Below are 23,634 nucleotides of genomic sequence, written 5' to 3'. Positions count from 1 at the left end.
GTGGTAATAAAACCTCTGTTCCCTCCACCAGAGCAAAATGGCATCTTCAGGTCATCCTCCACCCTGATGCCACTGCCTCACCAGCCCAACTCAGCAGTGCCTGCCTGATAGACTCTCCTTCCTAGCTCATCTGACTGTGCAGCTTCTCTACTCCCTGTGCTTGCATGCCTGCATCCTGCTCTTCCTCTGGATCGAGTCTGTCCCATACCTTCCGTTTGACCTACTTCACTCCATTTATTTATTCAACACTCATTCGTTCACTCATTCAACAAATGTTCCCTAGACATTACCATAGGCCAGGCACTCTTCCAGGTGCTGAGGATACAACAATGAACACAATGAACGAAGTCCTTGCTCTCATGAAACCTATAAATATTCCAGTAGAGGAGTTAAATTATCATAAAAATACAATGTAATGTCATGTACTGAATGATACATTCTCTGAAGAAAAAGAAGCTTAGGTAAGAGTGGTAAAATGTTAGAGTGATAGGGATGATTTTAGATAGGCTGTTCAGAAAGACATGCTGAATAAAAACGTTTTCTGAGCAGAGATTGGAATAATATAAAATCTGCATATATAGAATGCTAACTACATGCCATGCATTTTTCTCACACTAGCATCCCCAACTCCTTACCATGGTTCATCATGGAACTCCCTCGGGAAGAATAAAAACTGTCTTCCACTCAATTTGTTATCGTGACTACAAAAAAGAAAAAAATGGCAATAGGCAGAAAATTTGGGCTGTTGTAAATAGCTTAAAGTGGTGTGATGGAGGATGAGGACAGAATGGTGAGATGACAAGCTTCTCACATTTTATCTTTAAAAGCCATCAGGTCTGTTGGCAAAGCATTTATTCATAACATCCATGAGAGCGAGAGCAGTCACTATATAGTGCTCCACTAAAGTCAAGCAGAGATGGAAGTAACATGTGAATGCTACAACCAGAAATAGTTAATCTCAAGACCAAACCAAATCAAGCCAAAACACAGAAACAACAAAACAACAAAACTGTTGTCTAAAGGTGGAACAGCTACTTTACAGCTGTTGGTAATGTCACCCTTTATGATTAATTGGCAGTGATATTAGAGACAATATCTGAGCATCAGCTTACATTTTGAACTAGATGGTCTTTGAAAAAATATGGCTTTATGATTCAACGACATATACTAAACAAAATTGATTGGTCTGCAAAGCTATATATTAAGAAAATCACATTGTAAAATGATGTTAAAATGTATGTTTCATTTTTTGATTCAAAACTCAAAGAAACATTTTACATGTACAGTTACTGAAGCCAGAGTTAGTACAATCCATAAAATAAGAGGATATCTACATATTTTCTTCCAAAAGCATTTTCCTGAACATCAGTGTTTTATAAGAAAGTTGGGATGATTGTTTTCCAAGTTATTTCTCCTGATCCTGAGATTTAAGTTATAGTTGATCTTGCTGCTATATTTTCTTTATCCTTAAGGTTACATTTATCATTTTTTAAGCAAAGGAAAGATAAACAGGATCTAGTGTATGAGGATAAATATTGTTTCTTAGAGCATATTCATTATTCTCCTGAGGTCAGAAGTTCAAGACTAACCTGCCCAACATCTTGAAACTCCGACTCTACTAAAAATACAAAAATTAGCTGAGCATGCTGGCACATGCCTGTAATCCCAGCCACTTGGGAGGCTGAGGCCAGAGAATCGCTTGAACCTGGAAGGCAGAGGTTGCGGTGAGCCTAGATCATGTCACTGCATTCCAGACTTGGTGGCAGAGCAAGACTCCATCACAAAAAAAAAAAAAAAAAAAAAAAAAAAAAGGAAAAGGATACTATAATCAAACAAGTTTGAAAATGTTATACACCATATTTCTCCTGCGGATGACACAATACGTGTTAACATATTAAAAGTTCTAAGAAATTCTGGCACACAAAAACAAGTTAATTCTAGTTTAAACACAGTTAAACTAATAATTTCCCAAATTCATGTCACCACAAAGGTATTCATTTTTAATAACATTCAATGCGAGAGTATTGCCAGCCTCTCCAATATACGGTGGAGCATATTTTGGGAAATGCTGCTCTGTACACATTTTTATTGCCCTACCTCTTTGACTTTGCTTTGCCTATTTTTACTATTTTTCTCCTCAGTTTATTGTGGTACACAACACTAATTGAGTGTTTACTGTATTCTAGGCACTGTTCCCAGCACTTTATGGTCATTTTCCCAGTAATTCCTGACAATAATTCTAAGACATATGTATAAGAGATGACCAAAAGGGAATCCAGAGAGGTGAAATAACTTTCCCAACATCCTACTGCCAGTAAATAGCACAGTGGAGAACTGATATTGACCTCAGGTCTCTCTGATCTCACCTGGCACCTATGCTCTTCTCAGATAACGGGGTGCTTTTTGATTCTTCAATTCCCAGAAGCATTTGTACTCCCCAGTCTCCATAGAGTCCAATAGCCTACCTATTTCCTAATGCAAAGATATTTTCCAGATCTTAGCTTATAGGACCTCTCTGTTGCATTAGATGCTGTTTGCCAAGTCCTCCATTTGAAATTTCCTAGATCTTGGGTTTCCTTAATTTTGCTTTCCTTCTGTACCTCTCTGACTGCGCCTTCAGCTTCTTAGATTCCTTATTTTCCTGACATTAAAAATTGGTGCCTCTCAAGACCCCCTTCCGGCCCACTGCCCTTCTCTCCCTTTCTCTCTGCTAGGGGATCCCATTCACATCTCCAGGCCTTCCATCTCCTCTACCCTTCAGGCTCATAATCAAGTACCTGTTTTTGTTTGTTTCCTTGTTTTCAGCTGCTTCAAACTCAAAAGTCTACCACTAAACCACCATGTCTTATATCACTCAGGGTCTCAGCAGGACACTCAAGAAGAAAAACCCAGAGAATGAAATGAAGGGATGGACTAGCCGAAGGCATCAAGGTGTGGAGCAGAAATACTGTATTAAGCATGGAGAAAACATACTTAGGGTCTAGAAGCAGGGAGAAGCTATTGATCTCAAGGGATAAGGACAGAGAACTGTTTCAGGAATTTGGCCAGAATATCAGCCTTGTAAGAGGGGCTGACTATAGAATTGGAAGAGAGAATGAAGCCACTGCCTAATGGGGGCTGGCCAGCATGGAGGCCAGGAGAATAAATGACTTGATTTCTCCTTCCTTCTAGCAGTAATCTTTGGCTAGTGCCTTCTATCGGCCAAACTCACTAGGAGCCAAAGGGCAAGGGAACAGGAAGAAATGGTCCATAGAGGGACGCTTCCTGGCACTGGGCACAGTGGAGGGGTGAGTTGATCTCGAGAGTAGACTATCCAGCACACATGCTATCTTGAGACCACTACTCTTCCAGGCAAGAGGGTTGGTTACCAAGAAATTACCCTACATCCTACTCTCCCCAATTTTTCACATCTAATCAGTCTTGCCAATGCAGCTGTTTTTCAGCATTGCCACTCTTTTACTGTCTGTCACCCTAATGCCAATGTTCATCATCTCTTAATTGGATAATTACAATAACTACTAGTGTAATTCTTCCATGCTTGCTCTACCTTTGGTATAGCCTTTCTTGCAGGCAAAGAGCTCTATCTGAAATGCAACTCTTACCTCACTAATGCCTTGATTAAACCCTTCAATAAGGCCTCTTCACCTAGAGAATATGGACATCCTACTTTCTGGCTCAGCGTATAGAAGTCTCCCTGATCTGGCTCCTGTTGCTTCATTGCCTTTGATATATATATCTGCCTTTTCCTAAACTCTGCCATGCTTTTCACAACACTGGGCCTTTGCTCGTGCAGTTTTCTCTGCCAATGTGTGTGTATTTTTAAACCTAACTCATACGTATGCTTCAGGACTCAGCTCAGGAATCATCTTAACAGAAATCATTTCCCAAACCACTAAATAGTTAAGTGTCTCTCCTTTAGCAGCCCACATTTTCCTCCTTAAAACAAAACACCATATTTTAATGACCATCTTCTGTGTCCATGTTCCCACTATGCCATTGGCAGGGATTCAACTGAGTATTATCCACTTCTGTACCTAAAATATCTAGTAAAATTCCTGGCACTTATTAGATGCTTAATGGATGTTTGATTAACTAAATGGAATTGGGCAGTAAGTCTTCATTCTGGAATACAAAAGACAGTATTGAAGAAGAAAAGGAGCTTCTCAATCTTGCCATTTTGGCATTGGGAAAAGATTGGTCAGCCAAAAAATGTTTATACGATGCTCTTTCAAGGAAACTAAAAGACAAGGAGAGGTTCATTATAATTAATGCCAGGATCCAAAAGCAGGAATACTAGAGTTTATCAAAATGGAATATTGATTCAGAAAGTAAGTACGGGAGGTGGGAATCAGACTTCAGATAGGACCGAAGACACAAACGGCACTGAACATTCTTTTGAATTCTCTGACATCTGGTTTGTACATGCCGTTCACAAATTCCTATGGGTGGAACCAAGGGAGAATCACAAGACACGGATCAGCACAGCAGGCTCATAACTGGTCTCTGATATGGGTTAAAGGTTGAGAGAACCAGGGTCAAAAATTCCTCTGCACTTAATTTGGTCAATGGCGGGTAATAACGAAGGACCAGTATTGAGGGCATGGTACAGTCATATGATGCCCTTCCTCACCCATTACATAAATCACTGATATTAAAAACTTAGTGAGCAGAAAGAGGAAAATAAAACAAAAGTCTCAGTTATCTGAAAACAGTAAAATGAAATAGCACAAAAAAGAGAAACATTCATCATTTAAATCTCATGTAGATTATTATTAAAAAATTCTGATCTTAAACCACTACTTGTAGATAAATTGCATTCTTATTCTTTTAATTTGCTAGTAAATGTACCAAAAACGACATTAAAAAACAGGTTTATTTAGTTTAAATTGTCATTAAGATAGGAATAGTTTCGTTAGAAAAATGAACTGTGCAGCATTCCTATTTATAAAGAGTGGAAAACCAAATAGATAAAGAGTATTTGATAAGAAAATACATTTATTTGCATATAAATAGAATAGCAGTGTATTTGTTTTCATCAAATGTTCTTCATTTCATTCTCTAATTTTCCCTATATTCATTTTCTTGCAGAAATTACCATTCATACTCATAATTTGCAATACCGCTCTCAAGCTTGAATTCCTATTTCCATTTCTGATTCTTTGTTTCTGAAATATTTTTCCAAGCATATATCACTTTTCTCCCTTTCATCTCAATTTTCTGAAAAAAGGAAAGAAAAAAAAGCCTTTTATCAAGAAATCCCTGCAACCTTGTTTCAAACATCTTCTGTTTGTTTGGTGGTTTTAATATATTCAGAAGAAAAAGGAGCTGGCCTTTAAGTAACTAGAATGTCTAAGGAAAGAAGAAATCTTTCACTGGAGAATTAGATGCTGAAAGAGTTGCGAACGCTTTTCTGGCACAAGGATAAGATATGATCCTACTCATAGAAATAAATTCAAAGTCACAATGTGTAGAAGAAAAAAAAATTTAAGAATTGGTGTTCTGAAGACCTAGAACAAGCTTGGAAAAGGGAAACATTAGGAGTTATCTGTGATAGCAGATTATATGAGAGGTGTTCAATTAAGGAGGTTATTCACATATACTTTTCTTTTTTTTTTTTTTTTTTTTTGAGACGGAGTTTCACTCTCGTCGCTCAGGCTGGAGTGCAGTGGTGTGATCTTGGCTCACTGCAACCTCCACCTTCCGGGTTCAAGTGATTCTCCTGCGTCAGCCTCCCGAGTAACTGGGATTACAGGTGCCTGCCACCACGCCCAGCTATTTTTTGTATTTTTAGTAGAGACAGGGTTTCACCACGTTGGCCAGGCTGGTATCGAACTCCTGACCTCAGGTGATCCACCTGCTTCAGGTTCCCAAAGTGCTGGGATTACAGGCGTGAGCCACCCTTATTGGCTGACAGAAACCATATGGGACCTGCTGGAGTCAATAGCACCAGGAGAGAAGGAACCCACTCACACTCATCCCAATCCATTCACACTCTTGCTCACTTTACTTGGGCCACATTGGCCTTGTTTGGGTTCCTCAAATTAATGACAACAATGCACACACACACAAAAAAAACTTACATACTTATTGAAGCAAAAAGAGCTGATATAATGGGTATTTAAAATGACTATAGAACTGTTCTGTAAGAAATTGGGTTATATGACCCTGGATTAAACACCACCATAGGTATAACCAAGACCAGGGTGTAGAAAAGACTTCATCTCTTAAGGGTGATGTCTGACAAAACATTAGGAGGATTTCTACTAGGAACACAGAAATCTTGGTCAGTTCTTGTTGGTTGTGGTCATATGGGAGTGGTGATGCGCAAGAGGAGGCAAAAATATTACCTGTATATCTGGGTACTATCTGAAATTGTAGGTCACCCATAGAGGTTAAAACATCAATTTCTCCTAGTATGTTATTTGCTACCTTTTCTTTAATAACATTTATGAGAGGTGAGGCAACATTAACGAATAAATGAGCAGTTGAGAGTATTACATTTTCAGGAAAAAAATAACACATAGATATTTTAATTTATGGTTTTAATAAGATCCTAATATAAGTGATTGGTAAAATTTTTACTCTTTTAATGTAACGAATGCATTGTAATTATGATTATTTAACTCCCATAATGATAATTTTCCTATATTTTCTTTAAAGATGTGTTCACAAGTCACTATTATAATATTTCATAATTCTCAGAGCTTTTATATAATGCAGAAAATTTAAATCTGTTTATTAACCTTCTATTAAATTCCTAACACCACATAGTAGCACCATGGAAGATAGAAATATTACAGTAGACATTCCTTTATTTCAAAAATATTTACAATATATTTGGAGTAATTAAATGAAAACATTAAGTGCTTTACAGTAAAGCTCATTATCGCACTGGGCTATGTTTCTGAAAATGCAACATCACTGGAACTGTGTACGGAGAGGCATTACATTAGGGAGAAAATGAGAACTTGATATCTGTGGTCATTGTTGTTAAGCCTTCTATTGTGCCACATTGCTACCAGTTACAATGTTTTATTTAGTTGCATCAACTGTATCTGACATCAAACATTCTTTTACAACCCCTCAAGCCTCAAGTTAGAAATATATTTATAAAGTTCAGGAGTAAATCCGCTTATACATTTAAATACCTTTAAGTTGGATATTTAGATGGTAGAAATTGTGTTATATTTTAAAATAAAGTACAACTCATATTGTTTTTAATCAGTTATCCATATAAATGTGTATTTTCTTTTGGGCCAAAATGAGGCAGAGGTGTAATGTGAATTTTCCATTCCTTCATACAACAATGGTCTCTCACAAAACAAAGAACAAAAGCAAACATATGTTCACAGTGGGAAGGATTATTACTCGATCATCTGTAGAAGCATGGCCCAGGGAGCCTTTGCCAACCTACTGGAGATGTCACATGTAAAAAGCTTTCTCCAAAAGGTTGGCAATATGATTTATTAAAGGAGTCAGATGACATGGGAGTTAGGGCAGCAAACTTCATTGTGATGGAAAGGATCTAAGCTACTCCAGCAAAATGAAAGGATTATGGTTCACCTGCCAACACTGTGCAATATGTGGATGAAATCTCAACCACGAAAAGTGAAACTTGTTTATGTGTGTGTATGGGGTTGGAAGGGGAGACATAGGAAAGGGGAGAAAGGCAGACAGACCGTGAAAAGCAGATATTTCCCCTGGATAAGAGTAGAATGGCCAGTATCATAACACTCACGTATTATAGAATTAAATATAAACTTGTTTCAGAAAATACAATATTAAGACTCTTTTTAAATTTAATATTATTTGATGATATCTCTTCCAGCTGACTACTAAAAAGCAACATTTCAGGGAAGGCCAACTTCAAATTCCTATGATGTCATATTCCACAATTTGCGCTTTAGTAGACAAAGTACTTACACTGAGTAAACTGATACAGGAAGGCATTTTCTAGAAAGGCTTTAGTAAAGATAGGACAAGTGTGGGAAGTTACATTTCTTTCACTGGGAATTATGGGAAGACACACAACAGCGAGGCTCACCAGATAAATATCTCACTTGCATTCATCCATAGAAGACTTTGAAATTAGTAGCCTTCAATTTAATAATAGAGTTCCATTTTTTGCTTCTATTTTATATACACCATCAATATTGATATAAAAATAAAAATTTTCATAACCAACATTATGTTTAGGCAAGATAAATTATGTAGATATTAGCTTCATAATGTGCAGTGGATGATTTAGACAGTCTGAGATGCCCGATTATATGTGCTCATCACCGCTTCATGGATAAGGAATGATGGCACAAAGACTTTCTTGGCCAGTCACATTTAGTCTCCCTCAATGGAACTGGTTATAGCCATTCATACACATTCAAACTTTCCTACTTTTCCACCACTGATATCCAACGGCTTAGTTTTGAGTTGTGGAAAATGTAAACCTATAAATTAAGCCTCATACTTGAATTCCTCTGTCTTATGTTCCTTCAGGATTTTCACTCTTATATAAAGGATACTCATATGGAGTAATGAAAAATGTATTAACTATAGTGAAAACTATGGAAATTTTTTTGGCAAGGGACAGTTGAGAGAATGTTTTATTTCTGACTCGGCACACGTGGAACATTTTGGATTTTATTATTGAGATACAGTTAGCAGTTTGGTATTTAATAATGGATTTTTTTCTTATCTTCCAGTCACCATCTGCTTGAGTAGATCTATTTTACTGGCACTTAATCAGGACTTTTAATTAAAAAATATCTCCAAATTTTAAAGAGATTATACCCTGTGCCCAATGCACCATGTAATATACTATCCCCTAAATGTAAGACATTACACTATGTGCCCAATTTACCACTTTGAACAACTCTTGTCAACTGCAGCAAAATAGGATTAAAGGAAATAACATATGTAAAATACCTAAAAAAACCGGCACATAGAAGATATTTAATATATACAGTCTTTTCTTCTTTCCTTTGATATATTTTATATTCAGGTGACAAAAATATTACATTCACATAAAATAAAGGACAATGATTTTTCTCACAAAATTATGTGTCCCATTACAATAATTATTATTGAAATGGCAAACTTTGACAATGTATTTACTATGCGAGCAGTTCGTCATAATATACATTTACCTGCAATGTTCAGGAATATACCTATTACGTGAAGCAGGCTGGACTTCTATGACAATCACTAACATTTTCATTACGCCGTCACTAACTGCATTTTCTCATTCCAATATCGAGTTTTAAGTCAAACAATGGCCACATTTATTTTATTTTAATTGTAAAACCTTACCCTCACTCCCAACCAAGTCATTCTCTTATTTCTGGAATTATCTCATTATAAAGAACTCAAGCAAAAACCTGCAGTTGTGCTAAACGTTAGGTTTGGATCAGAAGTCATACATATCACTCTTAGCTGTTGTTGGATAAAATGCATAGTGACTTGGTTTCTCATTTTTGGTTCATGACAATTATTGCATAGGTAAAACGGTTGTGACAGTTTGATAAATAGTTAGAAAATGACTAATAGACAACCTAATAAGTCTAATGCATTTGTGGTGTATACAAAAGAACAAGCTCCTACAGTAAAAACATATAACTGAGCTTATTAGTTACCATATTTTTAAAATTAATGATTATTGATAACTTAAGAAAAAATGTAAAAACATATTAAATATAATTTAGGGTCTTACTTTGGCATTCTGTTGCTGTTTTGCCCTGAAATTCTTTTTCTATTTTTCATGAAGATAAATGAAAGTATGGAGTATTTAAAATTAATGCTGTTCTGAATCCATCGGTCCTGTTTCACTATATTCTTTTCAGGCATTCATAATTAATGGTGCATATAAGCAAGAAGTGACTCTAAAATAAGAAAACCTCTGGATCCATTAACCTGGCATCCATTTCTAGGGTAAGTATCACTGTGGTCCTGAAAGGATAGCTCCGAGTCACCTGTCCACGTTCTTGAGTTTGCTTTGCGGAGAGGGGAAAGGACGAATGACAGAACTAACGTAGATCCACCGAAGACATGAGTGATAGACAATCACTTCATAACTTCACATCTCCGTCCAAGAAAAACATCTAGCTGACATTTCTTCAAAAAAAGGTATGTGCGATAGAGTTGTCAAACTGATTTTTCAAAAGCAACTCCTTTCCTTTTCATTTTTCTCAAAGTAAAACCTCAGGGTAGCACATTCCAAAGAAGATAGGAAAAAGTTAATTATTATATATTTTCCACCATTAAATCTAGGGGTACTATCATCTGTAAATACAGTGGAGAAAGTCTAGAGACTTTTAAAAGGAATTCTAAAGATGTTGATAGGAGTTGGGGAGAGGAATCCTTCCCAAGCTCTACCTGACACTCCTTATTCAAATAAAAGTCTGCCCTAACGTAGCCCTGGCAGTCCATTTGTGGCCAGGGAGCTCAGTCCCCCTCCATTCCCCAGCGTGTAATTCCAGCAGTAAGGAAAATTAAGACAAAGCAGCCACACATTCTGTGAGAGGGAGGGCGGAAAGGTTAAGCAGCGTTGGGGTGCTGTGGAAACCAGAAAAGAAAGTGACCTCATTTTGCCTGAGAAAGCACTATTCAACAAGCCCACCTTTGATGTGGATTTCAGCGGCGATAAAAGAGCACAAAGGGCGAAAGCTGGAAGGAGCAAACTTCCCTTATTCTTCCCCCTGCCGCCCCCTACCTCTCAAGACCACCAGGAACACGCACACGCAAGGACAACAAAGCGTGCGCCCAGACTGCACGGCAGTCGCTTCCCGCGGCTGGGCCATCGCGCCCTGGGGCGCGCCGCTCCCCACGGCAGAGCGAGGGCGCCGGAGCGCGGATGCAGCCCGGACCGCTGGGAAGGAGGGGTGGCGGAGCTCCCCTACCTTGAACAGCACAAAGAGCCAGAGCAGAGGCAGGAGGCGGCGGCCGCCGTGTATCCCGGTGGACAGGTGCCCCATCGCTGCGCGGACGGGGATTCGGGGGCACGGTTGCGCCAGCGGACTCCCCCGGCGGCGGCTCACAATGGCGAACTGGGGCTGCAGCCTCAGACCCTGGGCGCCGAGGTTGCTCCTGGCGGGCGCATGCTGCCTTTCCAGTCCCCCTGCGCCTGCTCCCTTTCCTCCTCTGCGCCGGGGGTCCTCCAAGAACGTGCCAGGCGCTGCTGTTCTTTAATGACTAAGGATGGAGAGGGTGGGGATTGGAGTGGGCGAGGCTCTGCCGCCGCCACCACCGCGGCTGCCGGAGGAGGCGCAGGGTCCGCGTGGTGAGCGAGAGGTGGAGGCCCCGCGCCGAGCCCGCCGTGGTCCTCTGGCAGCAGGGACACTCTCACGCTGGCTGCCGACCCATAAAATGACAGCGGCCTCCCAACCCTCCACCAGGGTCTGCCGCTGCCTACTACTGCTGGACAGCCCCCACTGCAGACTCCGCCTCAACCCTTCCCACAATCTCTGGGTCTCAGGAGTTCTGAGGGTTTTCCCTGACCCCTCTTGAGCAATCTAGCCGCCAGATCCCAGTTCCCTCTCAGTCTTGCTACATCTGTACTCAGTTGCAGTTATAAAGGATCAATAACACTTGAGTAGTTGTGACTGTAGACATAGAGTGTATAGTGTGAGTGTGTGTGTTATAGGAAGGATATTTTTTCTCCTTCCCCACTGCTTCCATTCTCTCCATCCCATTTAAATACTCTCACCCTCTCCGTCCCTCACTCACCCAGGAACAATTAGCACAATTATGTACGTTTTCCATTTGAAATCCAGTTATTGTACATTTCAGATTCTCTTTTGATAGCAAAGTGTGTCGGGTCACCTGAAGCTGAATATGGAAGGGGGGAAAAAGTCACAATGTTTTACATGTATGACCCTTGAGCAACACGGGTTTGAACTGTTGGGTCCAGTTATATGCAGATTTTCTTCCACCTCTGCCAGCCTTGAGACAGCAAGACCAAACCTTGCTCCTCCTACTCAGCCTGATCAATCTGAAAAGGATGACGTTAAAGACTTTTAGGATAATTCACCTCCACTCAATGAATGTAAATGTATTTTCTCCTCCTTATGGTTTTCTTAATAACATTTTCTGTTCTCTAGCGTACTTTATTGTAAGAATACAGTATACAGTACATACAACACATAATGTGTGTTAATTAACTGTTTATTATGTTATCAGTAAGACTTCTGGTCAAGAGTAGGCTATTAGTAGTTAAGTTTTTGGTGAATCCAAAGTTATATGTGGATTTTCAACTGCATGATTCTCTGTGCTGTCCAAGTGTCAACGGTATGTACAGATTTATATATATATATATGGTTTTTTATTTTATTTATTTATTTATTTATTTATTTATTTTTTGAGACGGGGTTTCACTCTGTCGCCCAGGCTGGAGTGCAGTGGCGCAGTCTCAGCTCACTGCAAGCTCCACCTCCGGGGTTCACGCCATTCTCCTGCCTCAGCCTCCCTCAGCCTCCCAAGTAGCTGGGACTACAGGAGCCTGCCACCAAGCCCGGCTATTTTCTTTTTCTTTTTTCTTTTTTGTATTTTTAGTAGAGACGGGGTTTCACCATGTTAGCAGAGATGGTCTCCATCTCCTGACCTCGTGATCCGCCCACCTTGCCCTCCCAAGTGCTGGGATTACAGGGGTGAGCCACCGCAGTTACATTTTGTAACAATTATCTGTGAATAATTTTACTGGGACGTTTTAGAATCACAGCAATGACTTTCAAGCTGTAGTCCCCAATCTCCTACCTGTCTCCTTTTTTGTTATGTGTATTTTTTTAAAGATAAATCTGTCCAAATCAACTCTGCTATGCACCATTCAGATAGAAATCATTTCTTATTGTCATGTAAATTACCCTTGCTGTGCCCTGTCAGTATTGGAACTTATTTATACCGGAGACATGCTTGGGCACCAGGAGACAGGAAAGGCCACCCTGGTCATGAATGTAGGCGTTCAGGCATAGACGTTGTCAGTCACACAGCTAGGGAGTGGTGGCCTGAGAAAAGGACCCAGGGCTGTGCTTTCTCAGCTTTTGCTGCATGAGCAATGGCCAAACACTAATCATTTGGTTGTTGTATGTATGTGTCTTAAGAAAGTTTTAGATTGAGTATATTTACATAAGTGTGAATATATGTATATGTATATAGATGTATACATGTACCAAAATTCATATGCATGAAAATAGAGAATGATGGTCTCAATTTACATGAGAATATTGTCCGTGGTGTCTTCTTTTAGAAGCTTCTTTTGTGTTCGCCTTATTCCAATCACATGCTCTCTTCAGGTCCTTCGTGTCCACTCTTCATTGGTTTGGACATTTTCTTCTTTTGAGAAAATGTTAGCTGCTCTTCCCTCCCTCTGGGTCAGACTTACGAGCTATCTGAACATTTAGTTCTTGGGATTGCACTCATAGGAACTTTGGTTTAATACGTTTTCTTTTTATTTTGATTCTCCTGAAGCAGCATTTTATTCCCACTAACCCTCAGAAGTGGCTGTAAAGTGATCTAACCTCTAGAACATAAGGTATGTATAGGCCAAGGGCAGCAGTTACACTCACAGGATGCCAGCAATTTCTCTTTGGAGTAGCCTTTAGTTTTAAAATGTGTCTGTGAATTATGCGTCTGTATGATGATATTCATTTGTGTGTTTGTGTATGTGTGTGTTTACACATGGATATAATGTTGCCTGATGTGTGTAGGGCATTTGAAAACAGTTCTGATCGTAAATTAATCTTGTAAATGCTAAAAGAATTTTCATAATGAGGCACACTTTTAAATAATCATATTTTGCTGTGTCTTTCTGTTTTTCTCTTAGTCATATATCACAACTCATTCAGCTCTTTCTGTCTTTGTGCATATGTATATGTGGACCACTTTGGAGGAACAATAACAGTAAACAGTAAGTAGTAAAGCATTAGTGATTGGCATTGTTGTTATTTTATTAGTAACATTGTGGTTAGATGGGCTGAAGACTGAAAGTATTATTTTATAATCACAGAAAATTTCCTCTCTAGAGAAAAGTATTTTACACTGCTATTGCTGGATAAAATACTTTCATTTGTTTTTATTGCACTTAAACCATAACAGTGTTTTGAATTGTCCTAGAAGAGGCTCTCATAAAGAATGTGAATGCTGTGTCATCCACAGTGTGGGGTTTTCAATTCATAGAGCATGTTTTGTGTTTCTTTGAACTATTGACTGATTTTTCAGTACAATACTTCCAAAGTATGATAAATCTTATTATGCTATTCTCAAGACTCCAAATCAACAAAACAGCCAGTGGCAATATACAGTGCATATAGTAATTTATGTTTCACCAATTGCTTCTACATATTGGTCCAGATTTCATTATGACAACCCCACTGTTAGGTAAAGAAGGCTGAGATCGTTATCACCAACAATTTTCCTCTAATGCTACTTTTCCTGGAGAAAAAATAAACACAGAAAAATAATAAAATCTCTTACCTGCCATAAAACAATCATTGAAAAACAAATTCTCACAAATTTAAATAAAGCTCTCTACTTTCTTTGAAAATTGTAAAAAGGTGGTTAATGATCATGAAACTGGAAGATCTTTTTAAAATCTATAGGAGGCTTGGTTTTTACCAAGAAAAGAGATCTTTTCCTAAATATGTAGAAATGTGTCTTTGCCTATGTGGTTCACATCTATCTCTTCTATGGAAAAGCAAGAGCCAACACAGAGAAGCAGCTAGAATCCCTGTGAGATGTTTAATGAGGAGTCAAATGGAACTCTTACAGTGCCCTTGCCAATGAAGCTCAATTCTGTCCTCCAGGGACCGACTCTAATGTAGTTCAGTGTGTTTAGTCTTGGCTTCCACTACTGAAATAGCCTATGAGACTGTCAGCAGTTTCAGTATTAGATAGTTGTATTTATGGGGGATGTTCAATGACAAATAATTTACTTTTTATGGAATAAAGAGAAAAATTAGAGCAATTGATCTCTAGACCATATTCCACTGGAAAACTAATAGCCATTCAGTTTTTTGTCCGTATCTCACATGTTACAATTTTTATAGCATATAAACTGTAGATTATCTGTATTAAGCTCTTAGAAGAAAATGACCAGGAAGCATTTTGATTTTCTGTTTATCTGAGCATTTGTTTTAATTTTTTCTCATGATGAGCACTGGTTTCTCGCCTAAATGATGTGTTGACAATCCATACGTTTTGTGTCTTTCAAAACTAGAATGATTGACAGCCAGCCCTCAGGTGAATGGCATGTTCCAACTGCCAAGGCTTATTACTCTTGCTACACTTGAAAAACAGTCTAAATACACTAAAGGTCATTTTTGCTTTTACACAGAGAGGCTTTTCCCATTATATTTACCACCCCCCCCCCTGCAAGATTCCTATTAAGAGACCTATCTTATTTGTACTTGATTCTTACGTGTTTAAAGAAAATCAAATAAGAATATTGCATTACAAGATATGTTTTATAACACAAAATTATATACTTAAAGAAATAAGGAAACATACATAGAAAGTGTGAGCAGATATGTATCATCGGACAAAAATTACAGGCTACAGGATAAACAACCCTACATTAGAAATGCAGATTGTCCAATAGAAAAAGAGGGAACCCTCCCTAACTCATTTTATGAGGCCAACATCATCCTGATACCAAAGCCTGGCAGAGACACAACAAAAAAAGAGAATTTTAGACCAATATCCCTGATGAACATTGATGCAAAAATTCTCAATAAAATACTGGCAAACCGGATTCAGCAGCACATCAAAAAGCTTATCCACCACGATCAAGTGGGCTTCATCCCTGGGATGCAAGGCTGGTTCAACATTAGCAAATCAATAAACGTAATCCAGCATATAAACAGAACCAAAGACAAGAACCACATGATTGTCTCAATAGATGCAGAAAAGGCTTTTGACAAAATTCAACAGCCCTTCATGCTAAAAACGCTCAATAAATTCGGTATTGATGGAACGTACCTCAAAATAATAAGAGCTATTTATGACAAACCCACAGCTAATATCATACTGAATGGGCAAAAACTGGAAAAATTCCCTTTGAAAACTGGCACAAGACAGGGATGCCCTCTCTCACCACTCCTATTCAACATAGTGTTGGAAGTTCTGGCTAGGGCAATCAGGCAAGAGAAAGAAATCAAGGGTATCCAGTTAGGAAAAGAAGAAGTCAAATTGTCCCTGTTTGCAGATGACATGATTGTATATTTAGAAAACCCCATCGTCTCAGCCCAAAATCTCCTTAAGCTGATAAGCAACTTCAGCAAAGTCTCAGGATACAAAATTAAAGTGCAAAAATCACAAGCATTCTTATACACCAGTAACAGACAAGCAGAGAGCCAAATCAGGAATGAACTTCCATTCACAATTGCTTCAAAGAGAATAAAATACCTAGGAATCCAGCTTACAAGGGATGTAAAGGACCTCTTCAAGGAGAACTACAAACCACTGCTCAGTGAAATAAAAGAGGACACAAACAAATGGAAGAACATACCATGCTCATGGATAGGAAGAATCAATATCGTGAAAATGGCCATACTCCCCAAGGTTATTTATAGATTCAATGCCATCCCCATCAAGCTACTAATGAGTTTCTTCACAGAATTGGAAAAAACTGCTTTAAAGTTCATATGGAACCAAAAAAGAGCCCGCATTGCCAAGACAATCCTAAGTCAAAAGGACAAAGCTGGAGGCGTCACGCTACCTGACTTCAAATTATACTACAAGGCTACAGTAACCAAAACAGCATGGTACTGGTACCAAAACAGAGATATAGACCAATGGAACAGAACAGAGTCCTCAGAAATAATACCACACATCTACAGCCATCTGATCTTTGACAAACCTGAGAGAAACAAGAAATGGGGAAAGGATTCCCCATTTAATAAATGGTGCTGGGAAAATTGGCTAGCCATAAGTAGAAAGCTGAAACTGGATCCTTTCCTTACCCCTTATACGAAGATTAATTCAAGATGGATTAGAGACTTAAATGTTAGACCTAATACCATAAAAACCCTAGAAGAAAATCTAGGTAGTACCATTCAGGACATAGGCATGGGCAAGGACTTCATGTCTAAAACACCAAAAGCAACGGCAGCAAAAGCAAACATTGACAAATGGGATCTAATTAAACTAAAGAGCTTTTGCACAGCAAAAGAAACTACCATCAGAGTGCACAGGCAACCTACAGAATGGGAGAAAATTTTTGCAACCTACTCATCTGACAAAGGGCTAATATCCAGAATCTACAAAGAACTCAAACAAATATATGAGAAAAAAACAAACAACCCCATCAAAAAGTGGGGAAAGGATATGAACAGACATTTCTCAAAAGAAGATATTCATACAGCCAACAGACACATGAAAAAATGCTCATCGTCACTCGCCATCAGAGAAATGCAAATCAAAACCACAATGAGATACCATCTCACACCAGTTAGAATGGCAATCATTAAGAAGTCAGGAAACAACAGGTGTTGGAGAGGATGTGGAGAAATAGGAACACTTTTACACTGTTGGTGGGATTGTAAACTAGTTCAACCATTATGGAAAACAGTATGGCAATTCCTCAAGGATCTAGAACTAGATGTACCATATGACCCAGCCATCCCACTACTGGGTATATACCCAAAGGATTATAAATTATTCTACTACAAAGACACATGTACACGTATGTTTATTGCGGCACTATTCACAATAGCAAAGACTTGGAATCAACCCAAATGTCCATCTGTGACAGACTGGATTAAGAAAATGTGGCACATATACACCATGGAATACTATGCAGCCATAAAAAAGGATGAGTTTGCGTCCTTTGTAGGGACATGGATGCAGCTGGAAACCATCATTCTTAGCAAACTGTCACAAGAAGAGAAAACCAAACACCGCATGTTCTCACTCATAGGTGGGAACTGAACAATGAGATCACTTGGACTCGGGAAGGGGAACATCACGCACTGGGGCCTATCATGGGGAGGGGGGAGGGGGAGGGGGGAGGAGGGAGGGATTGCATTGGGGAGTTATACATGATATAAATGATGAATTGATGGGTGCTGACGAGTTGATGGGTGCAGCACACCAACATGGCATAAGTATACATATGTAACAAACCTGCACGTTATGCACATGTACCCTAGAACTTAAAGTATAATAAAAAAAAAAAAAAAAAGAAATGCAGATTGTCATGTTTTTAGATATTATACCTTCATTCAGTCATATACTAGAATTCTGTTGGTTGCTAGCATTTCATTTAATTGCCCTAAAACTTTAATAAAAGACATTAGACAGGCTTAAATTATACAATTTTATCCCATATTTTATTTATATGAAATGTCTTGACTAAAGAACTTCTAAAATATTTTTTTCTGAATATTCCAGACATTGCTATCATCTACTAATTTAGCCTTTCTTCCTAACTAGGTTTTTTGGCTAACTATAATTTAAAGTATTAGCATCGCTGCACTGGCTGATTCACTTTAGCTTGGCATAAAAAGCAAGAACAGAACCTGAGTGTAATTCATAGCTAAAGCAAGACGTAGTGTTTACTAAGTGGAAATGGTATCTGCTCATGCTTCCTTCCCTTCCTTCTTTACTTCCCTTCAAATTAAAGGTGCAATGCAACATTTACAGTCAACTCAGTGCCACACATAGTGCCTACATATGTGCCACTTAAAAGCAGCTACCAATATCTAATCATGAAAAATTTGGTGATGGTGATTTCAGGTGCTATGTAAAAACTATGAAAACATTAATTGCATATTTTGAAAATCCACTGCCTTAACTGCTAAGGATTGTACCTCAGCAGTTATAGTACTATAGCAGGTATAGCAATGTTGCATTGACAATCACACTTCAAATCAATTACACTAAATCAATTTTATGCTGAAATTCCAAAGCTAATGATATATTCAAATGTAACTGTGAGAGAAGGGGTAAAGAAGACCGTGCTCTGAAGAGATGAGGGGGTGCCACTGATAGATTGGTGTTATTACCTGTCTTAGCAGAGGGACTTAGGAGAAAAAATTTAAACAAGGCACAGTAATTCTAGAGAAAATGAAGTACCCAAGGGAAAACTAAAACATCCTCCTCATCAAAACACAAAAAGAAAACGCAAAACAGGAAAGTCACACGTTTCTAGATACGCTTGCTTAGTGTGAATATCTGTAAGAGAAGCAGTTTGGGAGTGGGGATTGTATGTAGAGATTTCACCTGTTTCAGTTAATAATTTGATAATGTGGAAAAATTATAAGAGTAAGCATTTAATGTATCTTAGGATGATTTGAGTGAAATCTGATCAGGGATCAATATATGTGAAGCCTATGTCCATTCTCTGTTAACTCACTATCTCACTCTACAGTGACCACTTTCTGTCTTTTCTACTCATCTCAAAGCTTCAACCCTCTCCCCTGCAAAACTTTTCAGTGTTTTGGCTTCACCTTCTACCTTACAGAGGAAACAGAGGTGACAACTTTTTTTATCTTCCTTTACAGTAAACGTAACTCCAACCCATATTCAATTCCTTTCTGTCTTATTGAGCACAAGGAGCGCTCTCTCTCTCTCTCTCTCTCTCTCTCTGTAACCATATAAAGAAAATTTTACCACCTATTTTCTGGAGCTCATTACTTCTAGCTTTTTTTTGCGCTATTTTGATGGATTCCATCCTTTGGGTTTTTAGCCATGTTCATAACTTCACAACTGAAGGAAAGAAGGTCTTCTCTGGACCTTGCTTGTCCTTGGCTGCCACCTTTTCTTTCTCTCTGTCTTTCGCCACAGACACTGCCCCTTCACAGCAATGATTTTTGTACGGTTGTGTATACTTGGTCTCCATATTTTTCAGCTTCTACTTGCTCTTCAAACCACTCTGTAGGGCTTCTGTTCCCATTATCTCCTGAGCACTGCTCTCACCAAAGTCCACTGGGAACCTCTTGGGAGATTATGCTATGTTGGCTATTCTCTTCTTCCTCAAGCATTCTCTTCTCCAACTTTCCGTAATCTTACACTACCCTGATTTGTGTCTATATGTCTGACTGTTCTTTCTGTATCTCCCTTGCTTGTTCATTTTCACCTTCCTGTCCATTTAATGTTGCAATTTTCAATTCTTAATCCTAGGCTTTCCCTGTTTTCCTCTGAATCTTTGCCTTTGCCAGTCTAATCATTGGCCACATCTTCAATCCCTACCTATGCGGATGAACCACAGGGTCCTGTCAGTAGCCTTAGTAAAACACTCTTTTGTATTTCACACTCACAAAGCTAGCTGCATGCTTGAATCTCCTTGTAAGTGTTTCGAACTTCTCAAACTTAACAGGTCTGAAACTGAACTCAATAATTTCCCCCAGAAACTTCTAGCTCTGTAAACTATACCAAGCCCAAACCATCCACAAAAGTCAGAAACCCAGGTGTCATTCCTTATGCCTCTTTCTCCATCTACTCACCTCCAACAGCACTAAATCCAGCGTGATTCAATGTCCTGTTCTCTTGCTTCTGAAATAGTTGTTGTGTCAATTCATTTCTCTCTATCCCACCCTACCTGTACTTTAGTTCAAATTATCTTTATCTTTTGCTCGAACTATTACAATATCTTCATGAATACCTATTTGTATGAGTCTAGTCTACTTCTATCCTCTTTGGCTTCCTCCACTTCAGCCTGGAGTACAACAAAAAAGTATTTCCAACTGCATCAAGGTAGAACCAGTTTTTGTAACTTCAGTCTGATTAACCAGACTCTTCTACATAAAACTAACCAATGGTTTCCAAATGCTTCTAGGATAGTAGTAAGATTCCTTAGCTTGGGCCAGGCGTGATGGCTCATGGCTATAATCCCAGCCCTTTGGGAGGCCGAGGCAGGTGGATCATCTGAGATCAGGAGTTTGAGACCAGGCTGGCCAACATAGTGAAACCTGATCTCTATTAAAATACAAAAATTAGCTGGGCATGGTGTCAGGCACCTGTAATCCCAGCTACTCAGGAGGCTGAGACAGGAGAATCACTCGAACTGGGGAGGTGGAGGTTGCAGTGAGCTGAGATCTCCCCATTTCACTCCAGCCTGAGTGACAAGAGTGAAAATCTGTCAAAAAAAAAAAAAAAAAAAAAAAGAATTCCTCTGATCCATGGGCCCTAAACAATCTATCTCTTACCTGAATCTCAAATCTCTTGTGATATCTTCATCACCTTTGCTCTCTGAACTTCTAAAACTCATTCATACAATGCTCCCTCCTGATACTGTGATGTGTGCTATTCTCTTTGCCTGGAATGTTCCTCTCCCAAATGTAGTCTTATTTCTGCTCAAACTTTACTTCCTCTAGAAGCATACTTCTAGAGTTTAAGTTTTCATAACCCACCTAGTCTATTTAGTATTGATATTTTGTTTTCTTTTTCATCACTATGAACTCTGAAAGAGCAGGGATTATGTCAGGTACTTCCTGAGCGATTTCTCCTGAGCACTTAAGTTAGTTCCAGAAAATAAGTAGCTACACAGAGAGTATGGGTTGAATGAATAAAGTAGAATAATTACCAGTGGTAATTATACCATCAAATATTGAAATATAAAATGTTTATTTTAATGTTTTGGTTTAATTGTCTAAGGTGAGATATTAAACTTTACCCTAGGTTAACGTCCACTTTTTTAAGGGAACAACAAGTAGGAGACAACAAGGTAACAATATCTGCATATGATTGATCCTGGGGAACTGGGTGCAGAGCAAAAGGTTGGTGAATGATCAAGGAGAGGAACACATAAGGGAAAGTCATTTTCATGAGGGTGATAATTTTACTCAAAATCCAGGCAATCTTTCAAATGTAATTGGGCAGACAAACCATAGTCCATGCATCCAACAGAATATTATTCAGAAATAAAAGTAACTGAGCCACTGATAATGTAACAATGTAAATGACTCTCAAAATGTGTTATGCTAAGTGAAGTCAGACACAAAAAGTCACAATCTGTATGTACTCATTTATGAGTCACTTTAGAAATGGCAAAACTATGGAGAACAAAACCAGACCAATGGTTGCCAAGGACTGGAGTGATGCAAGGGGTTAACTTAAAAGGCACACACGACTTTTGAGGTAATGAAAATATTCTAAATCTTTATTTCATTGGCAGCTATATAACTTTGTCATTTGTCAAAACCCATCAAACTTTATACTAAAAAGCATGAATTTTAATGCATTTTTTAAAATTAAGAAAATAAAAATCCAGAAAAACAAAATGAAAACTCCAAGCAAGAATTCTGTATAGGAGAGAGACAGAGCAAGATGGTGGAATGGAAAGCTCCACCTGTTGCCCCCACCACAAGGACACCATGTTAGAAACTATCTACACAGAAAAAACACCTACATAAGAACCAAAAATCAGGTGAACTCTCATAGTACCTGGTTTTCACTTCATATCACTGAAAGAGACACTGAAGAGATAGAAAACAGTCCTAAATCTCCCAGCATAACCCTGAGCAGCAGCGGCCTGGTGCAGAGAGCATCTCTGGGTGCTGACAGAAGGAGAAGACAGCAATTTATGACTCATTGAACTCAGTGCTATCCTGTTAGGGCAGAAAGGAAAGCCAGACCAAACTCAGCTGGTGTCCACACACAGAGGGAACATTTAAACCAGCCCTAGCCAGAGGGGAATCACCAATACCAGTGGTCCAAACCTGGACCACCAAGGGCCAAAGTGCTCTCAATCTCTACATAAACTTGAAAGGAAGTCTAGACCATAAGGATGGCAACTCTTAAGTGAGCTCTAGAGCTGAACTAGGACCAGAGACAGTGGACTGGGGGATACGTGACACACTGAGACACCAGTTGGGGCAGCCAAAGGAGTGCTGGTATCACCCCTCTCCTAACCCATGGTGGCACAGCTCATGGCTCCAAAAGAGACCCTTCCTTCTGCTTGAGGAGAGAAGAGGGAAGAGTGGGGAGGACTTGTCTTGCATCTTGGATATCAGCTCAATCACATCAGGATAGGGCACCAAACACAGTTATGAGGTCCCCGTTCCAAGCCCTAGCTCCTAGACACTTCTAGACACACCCTGGGTCAGAGGGGACTTGCTTCCTTGAAGAAAAGGACCCAGTCCCGGCAGCATTCATTATCTGCTACCTGAAGAGCCCTTGGGCTCTGAATAACCAGCAGCAGTACCCAGGTACTACATCAAGGGCCTTAGTGAGTCTCTGAGACTTGCTAGCTTCAGATGAGACTCGGCCCATTACCAGCTGTGGTGGCTGTGGAGCAACACTCCTTCTGCTTGAGAAAAGCAGAGGGAAAAGTGAAGGGGACTTTGTCTTGCATCTTAGGTAGCAACACAGCCACAGTGGAGTAGAACACGAAGTAGTCTCTTGGGGTTTTCTATTCCAGGATTTGGCCCTTGGAAGACATTTCTGGACCTGTCCTGGTCCAGAGGAGAGCCTACTTCCCTGAAGGGTGAGTCTCAGGCCAGGCAGAATTCACTACAATCTGACTTAAGAGACCTTGGGCCTTAAAGGAACACAGGCAGTAGTCTGGCAGTGCTCCTCACAGCCAAGGTGGCAGTGGCTATGGGTTGAGGTTCTACTGCCTTTGGAAAGCCGAGAGAAGAGTGGCAGGTATTGCATATAGTTGCTTGTATGCCAGCTCAGCTGCAAAACAATAGACCACCAGGAAGACTT

General features: G+C 39.3%; 1 protein-coding gene across 2 annotated transcripts in view; it reads right to left on the bottom strand.

Moving 5' to 3' along the window:
- PTPRO (protein tyrosine phosphatase receptor type O) overlaps positions 1–11,297 on the bottom strand; it is a 272,959-nt gene extending 261,662 nt beyond the window's left edge. For both annotated transcript variants that reach the window (XM_010368473.2, XM_010368474.2), the window contains exon 1: positions 10,893–11,297. In XM_010368473.2, coding sequence (XP_010366775.1) covers positions 10,893–10,967 — 75 coding nt within the window. In that variant the 5' untranslated portion in view covers positions 10,968–11,297. The remainder of the gene's footprint in view (positions 1–10,892) is intronic.
- Between the last annotated feature and the right edge of the window lie 12,337 nt (positions 11,298–23,634).

This window comes from Rhinopithecus roxellana, chromosome 10 (genome assembly GCF_007565055.1).
Source record: "Rhinopithecus roxellana isolate Shanxi Qingling chromosome 10, ASM756505v1, whole genome shotgun sequence".
Classification (NCBI taxonomy): Eukaryota; Metazoa; Chordata; class Mammalia; order Primates; family Cercopithecidae; genus Rhinopithecus; species Rhinopithecus roxellana.
The sequence above is the reverse complement of the archived record's forward strand: the minus strand, read 5'-3'. Positions and strand labels throughout refer to the sequence as shown.